This window comes from Pleurodeles waltl, chromosome 9 (genome assembly GCF_031143425.1).
Source record: "Pleurodeles waltl isolate 20211129_DDA chromosome 9, aPleWal1.hap1.20221129, whole genome shotgun sequence".
NCBI classification, from domain to species: domain Eukaryota; kingdom Metazoa; phylum Chordata; class Amphibia; order Caudata; family Salamandridae; genus Pleurodeles; species Pleurodeles waltl.
Window position 1 is genome coordinate 308,672,458 of NC_090448.1, and position 19,299 is coordinate 308,691,756.

The 19,299-nt window shown below is 43.4% G+C and overlaps 1 protein-coding gene across 11 annotated transcripts in view; it reads right to left on the reverse strand.

Annotated features, from left to right (window-relative positions):
- The window catches only part of DCAF1 (DDB1 and CUL4 associated factor 1), a 709,202-nt gene that overhangs the window by 170,792 nt on the left and 519,111 nt on the right, over positions 1 to 19,299 (reverse strand). For all 11 annotated transcript variants that reach the window (XM_069206794.1, XM_069206793.1, XM_069206790.1 and 8 more), the window contains one exon: positions 2,905 to 2,987. In XM_069206794.1, coding sequence (XP_069062895.1) covers positions 2,905 to 2,987 — 83 coding nt within the window. The remainder of the gene's footprint in view (positions 1 to 2,904; positions 2,988 to 19,299) is intronic.

Below are 19,299 nucleotides of genomic sequence, written 5' to 3' on the forward strand. Positions count from 1 at the left end.
CCAAAAGCTTTATGTGTAAGTACCATGGCATGTATTCATAGGTTGGTACAATAAGTAACAATGTCACTAGAGGCAAATCCTGACACATTTTGGACAGTGGAAGACAATTTGTTGTTTTTAGCATCGATTAAATAATTCCATCTGGCTATATGCGATTAAGGGGATAACAACCACCGACTTCTTTTTTGAAGGATGTCAGGATTAAGTGAACCACCTTCAGTTGAAGCACAGTGATGTGTTCTGGGTACCTTGTGGAGAACAGAGACCCCAATGATCAGAATTACCAGCAAAGCCCCAAACTGGTTGAGAGTCGTGTGCTGTAAGGATCTCTTTAAAATGGCTGCAAATTGACATCTTCCGTTTGTTTTAGCACAGTAGGGATTTTACCACTTTGATATCTAAAAACATTAGACCCCATCTCGGGGTAGGGGCAAATATGTTAGTGAGAATGACTTATTTTCATTTTAGCTACCTTCCTCCTGTTACTGTATTTATTGTCCCTACCCCATGAAGGGGGAAATTCTGTCTTCTTGATCTCAATATCAGAGGAAAGAGTCCTGTCTGTAGGACAGGAGTGTAGAAGTGTACCCTGCTATTACCAGGTTGTGGTCCGATCTGTACAAGCTACCTTCGTTTCAACATAAAGGGTGTGACCCCAGTGACTAACCAAGGCAATGCAACTTGAAGCACTTATAATGATCGCTGAAGTGAGAGTTTATCTACTGCCAGGATTCATTTATCTTCTCACCTCTTCTTGTAGCACAAGCACTGAATCCCAGACCGTTGGACTTTTTTTTTTAACCATGACCATCACAACATGTGGAGTGGATTTCATCTTAAAAAGAGGGTCCAAGTTAGCAGCACTATCTCTTTTCAAAAAGTCAAACTGAAAAACAGGTCAGAAAGGTGTCCACGATGTGCTGTCGAAAGACCTAGTACATGAGCCCAAGATGACTCAAGGTGAGCAGCATGAAATCATCAAAATGTACATGTTGTATTACCCCCACCTCCATGCCCAAAGGGGGAAAAACACATTCAGGCATTTTAGAAAAAAGTAGGGGAAGTCCTTTGTGAAGTGACAGACTTGAACTTTACCATTTTCTTTTCTTCATAAATCTGTTTATTGACATTTTAAAGATTTTACATTGTTACTTATTTTGGCATTTGCTACAAGCTAGCATATCTTACTGTGTATTACTTACATCTTTAAGAGGGGCTTGAACTTTACCATGAGCACATGCTGACCCTTTTAGGGGCATGGGATGACAGAGGTAAATAGGACCCACTAAAACACTCCAAGCTCTGGTATGAATAACATATGAAAGGTTGACACTCCCATCCCTTTCAATACAGAACACCCATTAGCTCACTAGTACTCAGCAAGATGGGCTTCCACAATAGTTTACTAGTGGGTATTTTTTTTCATTCTCCTTTGCGTGACTTGACAAGGTCAAAGTTCACATCACAAGCCTTATTACTCCCAAGATCAGGATCGTCCACATTCAGGCTGTATACAGAGGTTAGTGTAATAGTATGCCCCTGCAGAGTTCCTGCCAGCAAAATAAATCTGCCTTGAGTGTCACATAGCACCGAGCAGGTGTGCCATAATAGCCTTTTTCTGATGAGCACAGCTACTCCTCGCGTGTATCTAGAATGGATGGAGACATGTGACTCAGCAACTCATCCCGGGTGTAGTCAAAAGCGGCTTGCATTGGTCAGGTGTAGCTCCTGTAAAAAACATGTGTCAATTTGGTCACTTTGTAACTCTGCTAGCACTAGGAAAATGTTGCCCTGATCATTCAGCCCCTGCACATTCTAAATCAAGCACTTGACAGTGGTCATCAGGTGACAGACGAGGTCTTTGATCTGTGCCCTCCATGTTCAGGCTGAGCAACAGATGCATGAAATCTGTAGTGTCCCGGCTGCTTGTTCTTAGTGAGAGCCGAAGTGTTACTGCTGCACTTAACCCAGACCGCTTTCCCCGCTCTACAAATTTAGGCTAATACATTTTAAATATTTACGCAGGATATACTGCACTTCAGCTTCACAGGATGGGAGTAGCTGTTGATGCAGGCTACTTGTAGTGCGCCACACACACACACACACCACCACTTTCCTGCACTTGGCTTGGCAGTGTTCCGCAGCTGCACAATTCGGGGCAGGAGTATTTGACATTATTGTATTGATTACAGACCATGCTTCTCAACTATCACCTCTAGTAGCCTTGTTTCAAGGGGTCTCAAATTTGACTGCCATCCTGTTCCTGATGGCTCAGAGTAGCGTCGTCATTCATTGGGGGTAAATGCCCTGTTCATCTGCTTAAACACTGGTTAAGAGACACAGCCTATTGCCAAGAACAACTTGAGACTTATCAGGAATAGATGCCTGTGCGATCAAGACCAAAGGACATATGAGCACCGCTGGTTACCTATCTGCTGGCAGCACAGCAGGATAAGGCATCACACCAAGAAATGGATGCCTTGATGAATGCACAGAGAACCCTCAAAAAATTCACCTATTCCCAACGAGTGCCCCGTCCATGACTAATAAGCCTGATATAGGCCATGGTCAGAAGATGCCTCAGTAACCTACCCCACACACACTTCAATATTTCTCTTACTTCTTCAATCGTACAACCTAAGATCCTGAGAGCACATCTACTCCATCTTTCATATATTTTCAAAAGGTCTGGCATTAATACATTTGGCTATAATTCACTAACGTTAAATTAAAACTGTAGCAGGAGACTGACCACTTTCTACCAATGGCACTAGTGGAACCCAAGGCCAAAAGGCACATTTAAGAGATGTAGTTGTGTAGTGGCAATAACTGCTTTTTTAAAGAAACTATCAGGTAGATAATGCCATCAATACTATGGGGAATCAGCAAATGGTAATAACTTACTTCAGATCAAAGACCGATTTCATTCCCCAAAGTGCAGAGAGCGGCTGACTCCATGTTGCAGACGTCAACAAAAGCGACCCATCCTTTAATGAAAGAAATTTAAAAACTAGTCAGAATAGTGATTCACATGCTTTTCCGTAGGGCCAAGACACTCCTTCCGGTCTGTATGATCCACTCTACAAATATCATTAAATATACCACAGATAGATAAATTGCGCTGTCCAAACTGAACAAGACTGCATGTAAACATGACCACCTTTAGGACCATAGGTCATAATCACTGTTCTTTTTCCAGTTTAACAAATATTCAACTGCTGATTCAATTTAAGTATTCTTCAAGGAAAGATAGCTTAGGCAATAGGAGTATAGAGGTCCCAAGGTAATCTTCACAGATGAACTGCAAAGAAAGGCATCTGTTATATTTTTCCTCATAACAAAATCCGGTATGTGAAACTAGAAATCTTGCAAGTGAGCTAAACAAAGAACCACAAAGGCCTTTTGGTGGGAAGTGTCATCAGGTTTCAAGGCCCTAGCACACATTGTTGTTCACTGCCATCTCTAATTTTCTCACAATAACATATTTCACAATTAACGCTTGTTTTTTTCCTTTTAAAAACACATTTTACCAAGTACAATTCACATTGCCCCAGGGTGGTGTCCTGCCATTTGATAAAGTGTTGTTTTGACCAATGACTTTGTGTTTCACCACTGCGCATATTAGTCGCTCAATGTTCACCAGTAGCACATGGTATGTTTTGTTCAGTTTAGCCGCCTATGGGCTTTGACATTGCATTAGCCATTACATTTTGTATTCAGCTTAACTGCCTATTGGCTTTGACATGATATTATACATTACACTTTGTATTCAGCTCCGCTGCCTTTTGGCTTTGACATGATATTATACATTGCATTTTGTATTCAGCTCAGCTGCCTATGGGCTTTGACATGATATAAGACATTGTATTTTGTATTCAGCTTAGATGCCTATTGGCTTTGACATGACACTAGACATTGCATTTGATATTTAGGTTAGCTGCCTATTGCCTTTAACATGACATTGCATTTGATATTTAGGTTAGCTGCCCATTGCCTTTAACGTGGAGTTCTGTATTTTTCCAAGCTGTGTTTTTGCACCAGAGAACCAAGATGTTTTGCTCTCACAGTAGACTAGACCTGATAAGAGAGAGTACATGGGCGTCGTTTCTCTTCCCTTGAGCTTGGGAACAGGAGTAGTCTTGGAGACCTGGCCAGTCTCCAAAAGGCTTACTCAGTTTCCCAGGTCTGAGAGGAGGGGGCACACCTTTGTAACGAATGTAACAGGCTGCAGAGAGTCAGATTCGAATCTGCCGGACCTCGTGCTGGAGCTTGGCGCCAGCTGCCAGCATCCCGTGTGGGTAGATGACACTCTTTCTCGCGGCTGACAGGGGTCCTCAGCTTGCAGACCTTAGAAAGATGTAGCTGTAAATAGTTCCTACACGGTGAAGTATTTGTTTTGCTTTGCATTCAATATCTTATAAATATAACCTGCTGTGTATATTGCAAACTGATATATTTTGTTTGATTAACGCGGACTTGAAAGCTACTAATTCGTCATTCATTCATAAACATTGTGGTTGGGGAAGAATAAAATAACAATAAAAGTCTTCTTTGACCTCAGAAGTGCATTTCTGTTGTGTTATGTTAGTGCTTAGAAATTAAATAAGAGGAAAGCACTACAATTGGTACCAGGAGTGGGGTCGGTCATTAAGAGGTGATTAAAGGGGTTTGACGAGTTAGTAGATTTCTAAGTGCACACTTTAAAAGTGTAATTGTTTTTTGTTGTTTGGAGAATTACAGAAATTGTTTTCTGTTTGGAGAATCACAGTAGCACGGCAGACCATGTCTGAGAATACATGTGTTGATGAACTGCCTGATGGTGCTAAGAAAAACTGTGAATTGTTTTCTGTTTGGGGAATTACAGAAGAAAATGCATGTGTAGCTAAAATGCCTGATGTTGTTTTGAGAAATAATTCCCGTTGTATATATGTAGAAAAAGTGTGTTTTGGAAGTAATGATGACAGAAAGGTCTGGATACCTTTATCTGCTTACAGAGAAATGCAGGAGAAATGTAGGAAGTTGGAACATGAAAATAGGAATTTACGTGAGCAAATTAGCCAGGATACGATAATTCAAAATAATGCTGAAAGTTATAAAAATGAAGAATCTTTCTTGTCCCATTCCAGTAATGAGGGGGTTAAGACAGCTCCGAGCTGCACTGAGTTTCCATGTGAGCCAGGGTTTTTGGCAAACAATATGCATTCCTTAACTGATAACATGGACGAGAGAGCTCAGAATGTGATTTACGAGTTACCGTTGCAAAATGCCCAAGTAAAAGGAAAGATTTTAGAGAAAGAGACACCGAGTTTCATTAGCTTGTTTGATTTTTGGAAAAAGAATAGCCCTCATTTGAGTGAAATCCTAACACTTTTGTATATGGTCACTGTGAAAAATAATATGCAGCTGCGCGCGTGTGATTTGGCAAATGAAATAATGCAGACTTTAGGTTTCTGCGCAGTGCAAGAAGGAAATACTTATGTATATTTAAATCATGAACAAGGAAAGAAAATAGTGCCCCTAGCTAGAATCATACAATGGATCTGGTACTTGCAAGACAGGGCTAGAGTACCACAGATAAAAGAATTACCAATGAAATTGTGTGCACCATTTGAATTCGTGTCTACTGAAGATAAAAAGCATGTTTGTTTTACTAATGATTCATTGACTGAAATGTTGCTTTCTGGCACAGTAGAAGGAACAGCGTTGTATAATGTGTGTCAGATTTTAAAGCAAGAGCTACGTGAGATGTGTCATTTTTATGCTGATTTTTGGTTCTTTGATAATGTTTTAGCACCTAACTGGTTCAATTACCTTGCAGATGTTAATGAGAAAAATGCAGAGAGAGAAGTGTTCACCCAGAATTCTGCCTTAGTGGGGATGGCTATGTGGGTGCCCCAGAAATGTGAAAAGGCCTCTTACAGGTGGGCAGAGATGAGAGAGATGCACATTCCCCTAGATTTGATAAAAACTGTGCAGCACGCACAAAAGCAATCTGTCATGCAAGCAATCACAGAGCAGTTGGGGAGAGGAAAGTTACCAGAACAGAAATGGCAAATTGATCAGGTTTTAGGGAGAGTAATTGCTGCAAATTACCAAGGAAAAATCGAAATTATGCTGATACCTAGAAAAGAATCTGATTCATTCATACAAATTGGAGACAGAATGGCCCAACTTGACAAAAATGCAGTGAATGGAGGTTTGGTAAAGAAGGAGTCTGCCCCAGCCCTTCTGACAGTGCAAGAAAAAGGAAGCTGTGGCGCAGCAGATAAAAACCTCAGTACTGATGTGTGGGCTGAAGCCCCAAGTGACCCTCCAGAACCTGCAGAAAATATAACAAAGGGCCCCAAAAACGTCCTGCTGATTATAAAACAGGGAAAGAAAGAGGAAGGGTGCAGTTTAAATGAAAAATGTTATTTGCAAGAAAAGTCATACTTGTTTCTTTTGCAGATCCGACCACGTTTCGCCACTGTCCCTGAGTGTGCTGTGTGGTCCCCCTTCCGGTGTGTGCGTGTGGGGTCGGGGAAGGGACCGAATCCCCAACCTGAACCTGGCTGAGTAAAGTGCCAGCACCATGGATCCATTTTGCGCAAACTGCGCCTTCAGTTCAAGTTCAACTTGTTTGCTGTGTTTTTTTTTTTTTTTTCCCTCTCGTATGGAACTCTGACTTTTGCTTACCTTCCAGAAAACCTTTCAGGTGGACCGTGCACCTTTACATGAGCAGAACTCATGCCACATCAAATTGCTAACACTGTTGAATTAGAGACTCATTCAGAAAAAAAAAAAAAAAATTGCCCAGTCTTTTCTATGTAGATGTATCTGATGTGAAAGGTTATGAGATCAATGTGTTAATTCACTTCTATTGCTTTACAGGGATTGCTTTGATCATTGAAATTTGATTTGCTGATAATGTTTTTTTTTTGTGCTGATGTTTTTTGTTTTTGGTTTGACACAAGAGATATGTGAAACAAAAATTCATTGGTCAAAGGGCGGAATGTCCTGCCATTTGATAAAGTGTTGTTTTGACCAATGACTTTGTGTTTCACCACTGCGCATATTAGTCGCTCAATGTTCACCAGTAGCACATGGTATGTTTTGTTCAGTTTAGCCGCCTATGGGCTTTGACATTGCATTAGCCATTACATTTTGTATTCAGCTTAACTGCCTATTGGCTTTGACATGATATTATACATTACACTTTGTATTCAGCTCCGCTGCCTTTTGGCTTTGACATGATATTATACATTGCATTTTGTATTCAGCTCAGCTGCCTATGGGCTTTGACATGATATAAGACATTGTATTTTGTATTCAGCTTAGATGCCTATTGGCTTTGACATGACACTAGACATTGCATTTGATATTTAGGTTAGCTGCCTATTGCCTTTAACATGACATTGCATTTGATATTTAGGTTAGCTGCCCATTGCCTTTAACGTGGAGTTCTGTATTTTTCCAAGCTGTGTTTTTGCACCAGAGAACCAAGATGTTTTGCTCTCACAGTAGACTAGACCTGATAAGAGAGAGTACATGGGCGTCGTTTCTCTTCCCTTGAGCTTGGGAACAGGAGTAGTCTTGGAGACCTGGCCAGTCTCCAAAAGGCTTGCTCAGTTTCCCAGGTCTGAGAGGAGGGGGCACACCTTTGTAACGAATGTAACAGGCTGCAGAGAGTCAGATTCGAATCTGCCGGACCTCGTGCTGGAGCTTGGCGCCAGCTGCCAGCATCCCGTGTGGGTAGATGACACTCTTTCTCGCGGCTGACAGGGGTCCTCAGCTTGCAGACCTTAGAAAGATGTAGCTGTAAATAGTTCCTACACGGTGAAGTATTTGTTTTGCTTTGCATTCAATATCTTATAAATATAACCTGCTGTGTATATTGCAAACTGATATATTTTGTTTGATTAACGCGGACTTGAAAGCTACTAATTCGTCATTCATTCATAAACATTGTGGTTGGGGAAGAATAAAATAACAATAAAAGTCTTCTTTGACCTCAGAAGTGCATTTCTGTTGTGTTATGTTAGTGCTTAGAAATTAAATAAGAGGAAAGCACTACAGGTGGCTAGCTCCAGAGTTAAAGACCAATGGATAGGCTTTCCTCTTTTCAGAGTTCATTTTTGTGTGGATTTTAGTGGTGTTTTCCAAACATTTTGAAATCAGTGCTTATTTTTTTCTTTAGTCACCTAACCCCCAAATAGACAAATTGTCTTTCCAGTGTCTATAAAACAAGTTTTTGCAGTGATAGCTATAAAGCACATATTTCATTTCAAGGAGAATTAAGGGTTTGCAGTGTCTTTCTATTGGGAATGTTGTCCAACAGACATATGTTAAATTGTTTTAAGCACAGAAAGTCTGTGTACTGCATGCACACTAACATCTCATTCCCTCTCACATCTCATTCCCTCTCAAACTCATTCTGTCAAGACCCTGTCTGATTTACAGGACTATTAATGGATTAAACAAGAGTGCTATATTAAATTGTTCTATTATTCAAAATCCTGGATACAGATGAGTAATTCATTTGTGCCTTAATGAATAATATAATGGGGGTGGTTAGCCCTGCTAATAGCATAGTACCTTGTGAACCTTTTACAATTTTGAATTACAGCAGATTAATTTGTAGCCCTGCATTCTAAGGCACTTGAAACTTGCCATTGCTTATTTGTACTCTTTGCCATTGGCGTCTTGTGACTTTTAAAAGTGGTAGAGCATAATCACTCAGTCTGACTCATTCTCTGACCCACTCAGTCTCACTCATTCTCTAACTCACTTGGCCTCACTCAGGCTGGGACTCACTCAGACCCCCTCACTTAATCTCACTCATTCTCAGTCTCACTTAGTCCCACTCATTTTCATTCTCAATCTCAGGTTCATTCAATATCCTTGACTCACCTAGTCTCAATTACTTTCACTAATTTCTACTCAGTCCAACTCATTCAGACTCACTCTGACAAAATCAGTCTCACTGATTCTCACTCAGACTCTTATTCTGACTCGCTCAGACTGTGACCCACTCAAACTTACACATAGTACACTCACTGTTATTCTCCGTCACTATCATTATTTCTTGATTATACTCTTTCTATCATTCATTTTTACTCTCTCCAATGATTCTCTCACTTTCATTCACACAGACATGCTCTCTCATGCACACGCTCTCTCCAACACACTATTACCCACAAACATCCACTCCTGACTATATGCACAGCAAACAACATTTAACAAAGTTTTTTTTTTTTTAATTACCATTCCACAGGTCCTGTTAGGACTCTTGCTCCTTTCAGCTTCCGGTGCAGGGGGCATGAAAAGGAAACCTCAAACCTGCGCAGTTGCAGAGACCATGTTTCAGTCTATGCTATTTTACCACCCCACCCTTTTTCCAGCTCTGCAACAAGTCTAGAGAATATCGGATAACAGGCTGATTGGTGTGTGGAGAAGGGCACTGCAAGGCTTAAGTCTGAAGAGCCTGTTTCTACCTTTAGCTGTGACAATTAGTGCATCACAAATGGGGGCGATATAAAGTAGATAACAAATAGCTACTTGCATTACGGCGTGCTATACTCTAACTGTGTTGATCAGGACACTGGGGATACTCATCCCTTATCAGGGTGTCTTCTCTGTGGTCGAAGTGGACAGGATCGGAGGGGCACAACATGCCCATACTTTTATGATTTATGTAACACCGTTCCCGTACTTTTTGTAAAAAGATAATCATCCCAGGATGGCTAGTTCCGACAGTTTAAATGCTTCAGCTGAAGTGTCATTCAGCGAGTCTCCTGTGCTGTCAAACCGAAGCCGGGCAGACAGCTAAACATGCTTTCCTGCCAGGAAGGGTACTGCCGGAAAGACATACAAATGTGTGCTACAAGTAAGTCTGCCAGTGCCAAGGATGTTTCAGAGCTGGTACTGACTTTAACTGAACTAATCACTTGAAGATTTGCGATGACAAACATATGGTATTTTGGAGAACATCGTCATTTTAACCACTGCCATCCTTTGGGAGTGCAAAGAGTTAACCCTGAGCTGTGAAGTGTGTGCTTTTAATTGTGATTGTATTTAAAAAGAGCTTACTACACCTGGAGGTGTTGAAGGGTCAGTAATGTAAACAAAATTGCACTGCATACACTTAGGTATTACTAAAATCTATATTTTGGAAGCACCATTTTATCCAAATCATTTTGAGCATTTTGTAGCAGTCTATCTGATACTGTATGTAATGCATGTTTAAAACAATGAATTGCACATTTACAGTGCTTTCTGTCACAGGCTGTGACCTTGCAGCACTAAACATATGCAACACTTTTCTCCACTGCACCAGACAAAACTTAATTCTGTGGCTCTCTGGTTACACACAGACTATGCAGTGCTTTAAGGTTTCATAATGTACTATAGTGCATTTCTCAATGAGTAGCAACTGTGTTATTTATTTTTCATTTAGGCTGTATGTTATTTTATATGTAGCTACCTGACGGTGAAAGACCAAAAAAAACCTAAAGGATATTCTATTTTTTTGAGCCACACCTTTGACCCCTCTCCCACGCTTACTAACCCCAACCACACTACATGCAGCAACACAGTTCTCATATTTTTTTTAATGCACTTCGACTACTGGTCTTGAGAGACATCACCAGTCCTTATGTTGGTGTGGCTTGATTTTAGCTGTCAATTACTGCAAGTTTCCTTCTTGTTTATGCTTTCAACGTCTTTTTATGACGACCACTGATAGACATACTTTTGTATTCTGTCTAAGCTCTGAAGAAGTCTTGTTTAAGGCAAAATATATATTGGCTGTTTGTACATCACATTGACCGGGTTCACACCATAGAGAGACAATAACTTTCTCTGGAATTTTTATGATGGGCATAGTTCCACTTTTTTGCATGTTTTCTATGTGAATAAGGCTGTTTGTACATCGCATTGACCATAATCAGACCATACAGAGACAATACCTGTTACTCTGAAATTTTTATGATGGACATAGTTCCACTTTTGTAAAAAAAAATCTATGTGAATAAAATGAAAAACTGAAATGAAGTCTATGACTTGAGATTAGAGATTTGATTTATTTTAAACCTTGTTGTCTACGTTTTGCTTGTTGGTGAGCTCAGACATGCACACAGTAATGTTTAGTAAAAGTGTGGGATGTAGACCAGGTAGCTGCTTTGCAGATGTCAGCTATGGGAATATTACCAAAGAAAGCCATAGAGACTCCTTTTTCACAGTTTGAGTGGGGTCTTGGAGGGATGGCAAAGGTCTTTTGGCTTTGGCATAACATGTCTGTATGCATTTAATGAGCCAGCATGCTATACCTGCCTTCAAAAGAGCACGCCCTGTGTGTGGTTTAGAAAAAGACAAAGCTTTTTGTGTCTTAAGGAAGGGCTTTGTTTTGTCAATGTAATATATGAGCACCCTTCTGACAACTCATGCGTGAAGAGCTAGCTTTGCTACTGACTCTAGATGTGAGAACACTGGGACTTATATGGTTTGATTAAGGTGGAAAGTAGAGAGCACCTTAGGGAGGAATTTGGGTTTTGTCTTGAGGACTAATCTATCATAGTGTACTTGGAAAAGAGATTCTTTCAGAGTAAGCGCCTGAAGCTCACTGACACCTGAGGGAAGCAATAGCTACCAGAAACTACCTTTGAAGAAAGAAACTGAAAAGGGCAAGAGAGGAGTGGCTCAAAAGGAGGGCCCATAAGCCTTGTTAGAACAAAACTGAGGTTTCACACAGAGGCAGGTGGCACCCTTGGTGAGATAATCCTTATGAGTCCCTATATAAAAGCTTTGATAACAAGAACCCCGAAAAGAGAAACATGTTCTTTGTTTTGAAGGTAAGAAGCAACAGAAGTCAAATAAAGCCTGATAAAAGGGTACACAACACCTGACTTCTGCAAGTGAACGAGATAATAGACAATATCTCCGACTGCTGCCTTGAGAGGGTTAATATGTTTAGGAAGACAGTAATGTACTCGCTGTTTTGTTTGAGGGCCTCCATGCCTCTAAGGATGGTTATACTCTATGACGGCAGATTGAGCTACCAAAACTCTAGGACTTCAGAAGCCAAATTACAAATTTGAGTTGTTTGGGGCTGGGATGCCTGAGTGTGCCCTGATTTTGTGAAAGAAGATCCCGCCTGTTAGGAAGCATCTTGTGGGGCAATATCGTTTTTTGTTTTTTTTTGTTTTTGTTTTTTTTTAAAGAGAGTGGTGAAAACCAGGGCTGCCTGGCCCATGTTGGGCCTACTAAGAAGAGAGTGAGGGCTGTTTACTAAAGCCTACAAACCAAGAATGAAAGAGGAGGAAGAGACATAAAAGCAAAGGCAAATATATCTGACCAGCTCATCCATAGTGCGTTGCCCCTGGGCTGTGGGAACCTGGAAGCAAAGTTTAGGCATTTCATATTTTCTGCGGTGCTGAAACTGTTTATGTGGTGGAAAGGACTTGAGGGTGGAGTTTCCACTTGTGGACTTATTGCTGCATTCTGTTGAGGAAGTCACCAAAATAGTTCTCCATTCCCAGTATGTACTTTATCAATAGATTAATTCAAATGCCCTGGGCTAGAGGAGGCAACTACAGGAGTGAGCGAAGCCCTGTTTCTTTAAGTAAAACGTAGCGGTTGCGTTGTCTGTGTGAAGGAGTATTACCCTGTACTGGATGCGAGAGAGAAATCCTCTGAGGACTGGCTGGATGGCTAGCATCTCCAGGTGGTTGATGTGGTCCAAAAAGGGCCAGCCTTGCAACATTTTGTTGCCATTCCACCACTGCAGAGAGTAATGAAAATGGCCTCAGATCAGCACTAGATCTTCCCAATGACCCTCGGGTTGTAACCACTGTGCTGCTAGGCACTCTTGCAACAGGCGCATGTGTAAACTGACATATAAGACTACAGCAATGCTGGCGGCATCATGCCAAGGAAGCGCATGTCCTTTCTGACCATTACCCGACGATCTGGCTGAAAACGAGGGAGCAACGCTTGGAAAGCTTGGACCTTTGCAGGGCTGAGTTATGCTTTGAGAGTGGAGTACTGCCCTTTGGAAGGTCTAGTCCTGAAGGGGCTTGAGATAAGACATTGCGCTACTGATGATAAAGCCTAGGCTGTGTAAGAGATGTATGGTGGCTTGTATGTGTGCTAGGCACTCCTGTAACACTGCACTATTGAGCAACGAATTGCCTAGTAAGGGAAGACATGAACAACTACTACTGCAAGACACATTGTAAACATGCTGGGAGCTGTGGTCATCCTGATGGGCAGTACTTTGAACTGCTAACGCTGACCAGTTACCACAAACTGGAGGAACTGACGATATGCAGGGTGGATGGGGATGTGGAAGTAGGTGTCGTCCAGGCTGAGGGTGGTCATGTAGACATCTTATTTCAGTGGAGGAATGACATCCTGAGGTGTTACCATATAGAAGTGTTCAGTCCGACAGAACGTACTTGTAGAGGGACCTGAGGTTGAGAATGGGCCATAGCGACCCTCCCTTTTTTTTTTTTAGGGGGAAGGAGGAAGTATACCCATTTGTCAGAGTGCTGTGGCAGCACAGATAATATGCCCCACCTTGCTGGGTCGTGCGTGCATCTCCTCTTCAAGCAGGCGCTGATATTCCTGAGGGAGTCTGTGTAAGTGGGGGTGGGTGATGTTTGGTTCTGTTTGCATGAGTTCTAGGTAGCACCCCACTGCTATGTCATTGAGAACCCACTGGGGTAGAGGTGATCTTCATCCAGCAGGACAGAAACAGAGGGTGTGTGTTGCTGCTGGTGAGTGGGGTAGGAAATGGATGCTTCAGGGTTGTGGTTTTTTCCTCTCTATTGTAAGTGGCAAAAGGAGCAAGAAGGGGTCTGTAGGGAACCCATGGTCTTTGCCAGCTCAGTGTCCTCTTAATTCTCTCAAGCATCAGGTCAACTTGCAGGCGAACAGGTGCTCCCCATCAAAGGGCAAGCTGACAGATGCTACTGCACCTCTGGCTTAAAGCTGGAAACAAGCAGTCAGGTGTGTCAGTGGAGGAGGACACATGTTCATACCATGGGTAGCAATATCTGCTACATCTAGGGCAAACAGAATGTTAGTATTAGATATGGTCTTACTCTCAGCTACCTGTTCCTGTCCCATTTTCTATTCTGGTCAGGTCAGGAAGATGTTGAAGCAAATTCTCCATTACATCCCAGTGATCCCTATAGTACTAAGAAAGTAAACCTCCGGAATTAGCAATAGTCAATGCTTAGCAGACTAAGCAGCGACGTGTTTCCCTGCCGCTATTCTTTACCCTCCCTGCCAGGAGGGGGTGCATCCCGAGCCCTGATAGTTGGAATGTTTTCAGGCGGAATATACCAACAAAGGAGTCAGGTGGAAGTTGATCCCTGAAGTAAGGAGGATCAGAAGGGGATAGTTTACATTTCTTATCGACCCTAAACATGATCAATTGGGCCTCTACTGGCTCTTTAAAGATGTCAGGAGCGTCCACCTACTCCCATGATAGCATGCTTTCTAAACTACATTGACCGTGATACAATCTTGAAGGGTGCTCACCTTACAAAAGACTTGTCATTCCAATCGGGGGGCATTCTGATCTTCCCAGACTACACTTGCATTGGTGAAGACAAAACGCAAGTCTGCTGATCAGCTTAAAGTCAAATTACGGGCCATGCACGTTCCTTCTCCGCTCCTTTAACCTGCTAAAGTGCAAGTGATACATCAATCCAAAACAATTGTCTTTGATTCCCCCAAAGAAGGCCAGGACATGGCTTACCAAAACAAAACTCCCTCCCACGAGGCTCTTCCAACTCAGCTCACATGCTCTACCGGGGCCCTGAGACACCAAAGGGCAAGCGCCAGAGGAATAGATCAAAGCAGCGACAGACAGGAAATGAGGACGTGGATGTTACTTCAGACTCCGAGGGTGAAAAGGGATGTCAGCTGGAGGGCACTGTTTATACACCTCAATGCAATCCCGGCCTACCTTCAGACTAATTCGGCATGACTTTGCACACTGCAACTTAGATTCTTTCAGCACACGAGCATCACTATATCCTGACATGGTAATAGTGAATGCGGTTCCAAGGAGTCGTGGGTGGGAGACTTCTTAAGGGTGTCAAGAATAGGAGGGAGTTGTGAGGTGAGGATTTTGTTATGGATGTTTTTAGATTGTAATACTCTGATTTGCATACACTTTGAAGAAATATGCTGTTTTCTATCCCCCTGATAAGATCCCAGATAGTAGTACTCACAGGTTCCACCCTTATTGGCTGCACCCCTGCAATGATAGGGGGAACAAAATGTGATGGCCACAAGTTGTCTCTACCACCTCCGCTATACCTCAATATGTCCTGGAGATAGTGTTGTTACAAGAAACTAATTTACAGGGAAACTAATGGCCATAACTGAGGTCGCACGCAACACCCAAGGCTAATACATAATACTAGAGGGCACAATAGAGGATGCTACATATAATACTCTGACCATTTATGTCCCATCAGAGATGCATCAGAACATGTTGAAAGCCCTGTGAGACCTGTGGCAGCGCTCTCTCTGGGGACAACCATAGTGGCGGGAGACTTCAATGACATTATGGCTCAAGGAGACTGGCATGGATCAAGGGAGGGTGCCCCAAGACACAGCTGGGGTTTGGGGGACTGGGCACAGGGGCCTGGCTTTAGCGATGTTTGGCAGGTATGGCACTCAGAGGGCTTACGATTTACTCATGCCTCAGCCCTTGCCCGCACTATTTGTTTTTACCAGCTGCTGATCTCCCTCAGAGCACAGGCTCGCATATCCTGCCTCATAGGATATCGGACCATGCTCTAGTCCGGTTTCACTTTGAAGTGGCCCCACAAGGGTTATCACCCTATATGGTGCCTTAATGCCTGGTTCCTTCAAGTTGAAAAATTTGGCGACTAGCTACTTAACGAATTAAAGACTCATTGTGCTAAATGGGGACTCAGCTGACTCAGCCGATACCTTATGGGAGTCGGGTAAGGGTTTTATGAGAGGTGTGGCCCGTTCTTATAGTCAGGTGGGGCCGGCCACGATAGGCATAGCTGCATTACCAAACTTGAGGCATTGGTACTGCTTAGAGAATGCAGGGACCCAGAAACGGTGAGTGATTCTGAGAAACAGCAACTAGAGCTAGCCAGAACATCCCTGCGCAAACTCTGTATGGATGAGGCCCGCAAGTGGTGGATGTCCTCTAAGCGTCGGGTGTATGAGTGTGGGGGATACATTGAGCAAATGATTACGCTGGCTCACCACACACCACTTGGAAGCCAAGGTAATACACTGCATAATAGAGAACTCTGGAGGGGTGGTGGATTGAGGGCTCCCGAGAGATTGTGGCAGTATTTTCCCACTATTATGAGAATTTTTGTGCATTGAGGTTGCGACCGGAATGAGAGTCACCATCCCCTCTGGTGGCGGAGCTTCCTATGCCCAGTCTCTCTGCCCTAGAGAGAACCACACTGGATCGGGACATTACATTGGATGAGATAGGGGAGGCTTTGGCAGATCTAAACCCTGCCAGGACACCAGGACCCAACGGACACCCAGTTGAGTTCTACCGCAGACTCCTCCCTGATATTGTCCCAGCCCTGCTTAAATTATACTCTGAGGCCATCGATAGAGGCCGTTTTCCCACTGACAAGACTACAATTGTGTTGTTGCCGAAACCTGACCACGCACAGTCAGCATGTGCCTCTTTTCGACCCATCTCCCGTATCAAAAGCAAAGTCAAAATATACGCGAAGCTCCTGGAAAACCGGTTGCTTTTATCCCGTGTCTCGTTCAACCGGATAAATATGGGTTAATTCCCAGCTATGGCACCAGGCATTGTATTCGCAGGGTGCACGCGGCCATGTCCTGTACAAACATTCTGGGGCCCTTTTAATTGGTTTTGAAAAAGCGTTCAACATGGTTGACTGGTCCTATCTGGAGGAAATCCTTACTAGAATGGGATTGGTCCCCCTAGTTTAGAGCCTATGTGAAGGTCCTCTAAGCTAATCCACGGGACGGGGTGCGAGTCAATGGCTTGCTGCCCCACGAGTTACCCACAGGGAGGGGCACCAGACAGGGTTGCAGCCTCTCCCTGCTTCAATCTGTGTTCGCTTTAGAACCTCTCGATGGTGTGGATCAGGAGTGATGTTCAGGTGTTGGGTTTTGACTGGGGCTTAGCACTAGAAGTCCTCATAGCACTCAATGCGGACGACATCCTGCTGTTTATGTCCCACCAGGCTGAGACAGGGCCCAATCTTCTTCTTATCCCATGGATCTTCGGGGAGGTGGGGTTAACAGTCAACTGGAGTGTGCCTCTGCTGGTCCTTCCGAAGGGTGTTCATCAGGACAAGGCCTGGCAGTCCCAAATTCTGATACGTCGGGTTAGTTTCCAATATGTTGGGGAACACATCTTCTGGGAGCCCGGCACCTGACGTGGAGTCTTAACCTTAGCCCTGTGACCCTGCATGTCCAGGAGGACCTGTCATGGTGGAACCAGTCTCCACCTTAACATTTTGGGTAGAGTCGCATTTTTCAAGATGATGGTGCTCCCAAGACTACTGGATGCTCTACAAAACTACCCCTTACACATTTCATGGGCTTGGTTTGACTATGTTGGCTATTGGATGCAAATTTATATGGGCTGGCTGGTCTCCCAGGGTGTCCTTTGGGAAATGCACTTGGGTGACGTATGATGGTTGACTGGCCACGACGAACATACAACTCTATTTCTGTATTACTGAGCAACCCAACTCCTTTCTATTAATGACTGGGTGCCTCTATCCCTTCTTGTCTCCCAGTAGTGACCTAGGTGGCCTTCAGAGCATGGAGGGGCACTCTTTGATGGATGGGAAGAAGTCCTTTCAAGAGCTTAAAACAGAATTTCACATGTCGACCTATAAGTTCTTCCGCTACCTACAGCTCCAACATGCCCTATACACTTATAATGAAGAATTAGAGGACATTTGTGAATATAGCCCCTTAGAAGGCAAAATGCTTAGGGGCAACCTGAACAAAGGAGGGATATCCCACATCTATAAGGAACTAGTGGTACACTCACTCATATTGTTAAATTCCCTGAAAGCAAAATGGGAGGGCTGGATAGGAGGTTTAAATGGGGTGGACTGGAGAAATGCCTGTATGCCCCCGCGAATACTGGGCATATCCGCTAGACTCCATCTAATACAGTTCAAGTACCTACACCAAGCATACCTGACACCCATTAGCAAGTGGAAGGCGGGCATAGGTGAATCCCTACCTGCCACAGTGTCAGGACCCTTTGGGGGACTTATTTCATGTGATTCAGAAATGCCCGGGGATACAAGCCTAATGGACTGCTATTTTCAATATTTGTTCCGCTGTGGTGGGTACTCCCATTAAAGTCCAATCGCGGATTGCACTATTAGGTATACTAGATGATGTGGGTGGGCTCAAGGGGAACACAACACTAGTAGGACTAAGAACAATAATTGCCAAGAGAGATATAGCCCGACAATGGACATCTCCTACAGCCCACTTGGTGGAGGCACGGAAAAGTAGTAAGGACCGGTGTGGCAAGCTAGAGGAAATAATTTATGAACAAGGGGCTGCCCCTGCAAATATGATAAAGTCTGGAAGAAATTAACAAGTTACTTATGTAGGAAAGCACCCTTTTAGCATGGTTAGCCCCCACTTTCTGCCTGATTTCTGATGTAGTTCAACTATTAGTGCACTGGGTCCCTGCTAACCAGGTCCCCAGTGCCAGATCTTTTTCCCCAAAACTGCACAGTTGTTTTGCACAATTGACACACACCTTAGCACCCATTAAGTTCCTAGTAAATGGTACCCAGGTACCTAGGAACTGGGGTACCAAGGAAGGTCCCAGAGGGCTGCAGCACCAGTTGTGCCACCCACAGGGACCCCTCACCAAACCCACACAGTGCTGCCATTGCAGACTTGTGTGCACTGGTGCAGGCTAAATTGAAAACAAGACCTGTCACACACCCCTCTGTGCCATGTCCCCTATCACTGCATGTGCCAAGTGTAGATCACCCATAAAGCCGGGTGCATCATGGCACATGTGAGGGCATGATATGCACAAGCAGATACGCCCCTGCTATGTCTCTGTCAATTCTGAGGCATAGCAAGTAACCAACAAAACTAGTTTAAATGCATGTGCCAGACACAGGTCATTACGAGTTCCCCAGCTACATGATGGCTTCTCTGAACCCCGGGATATTTGGAATCAAACATCTCTGAATAATAAACCCTCACTCAATCAAATGATGTATTTATTAATAAGTGCACACAGAGGGAAGCTACTAGTGTACTGACTCACTGGTC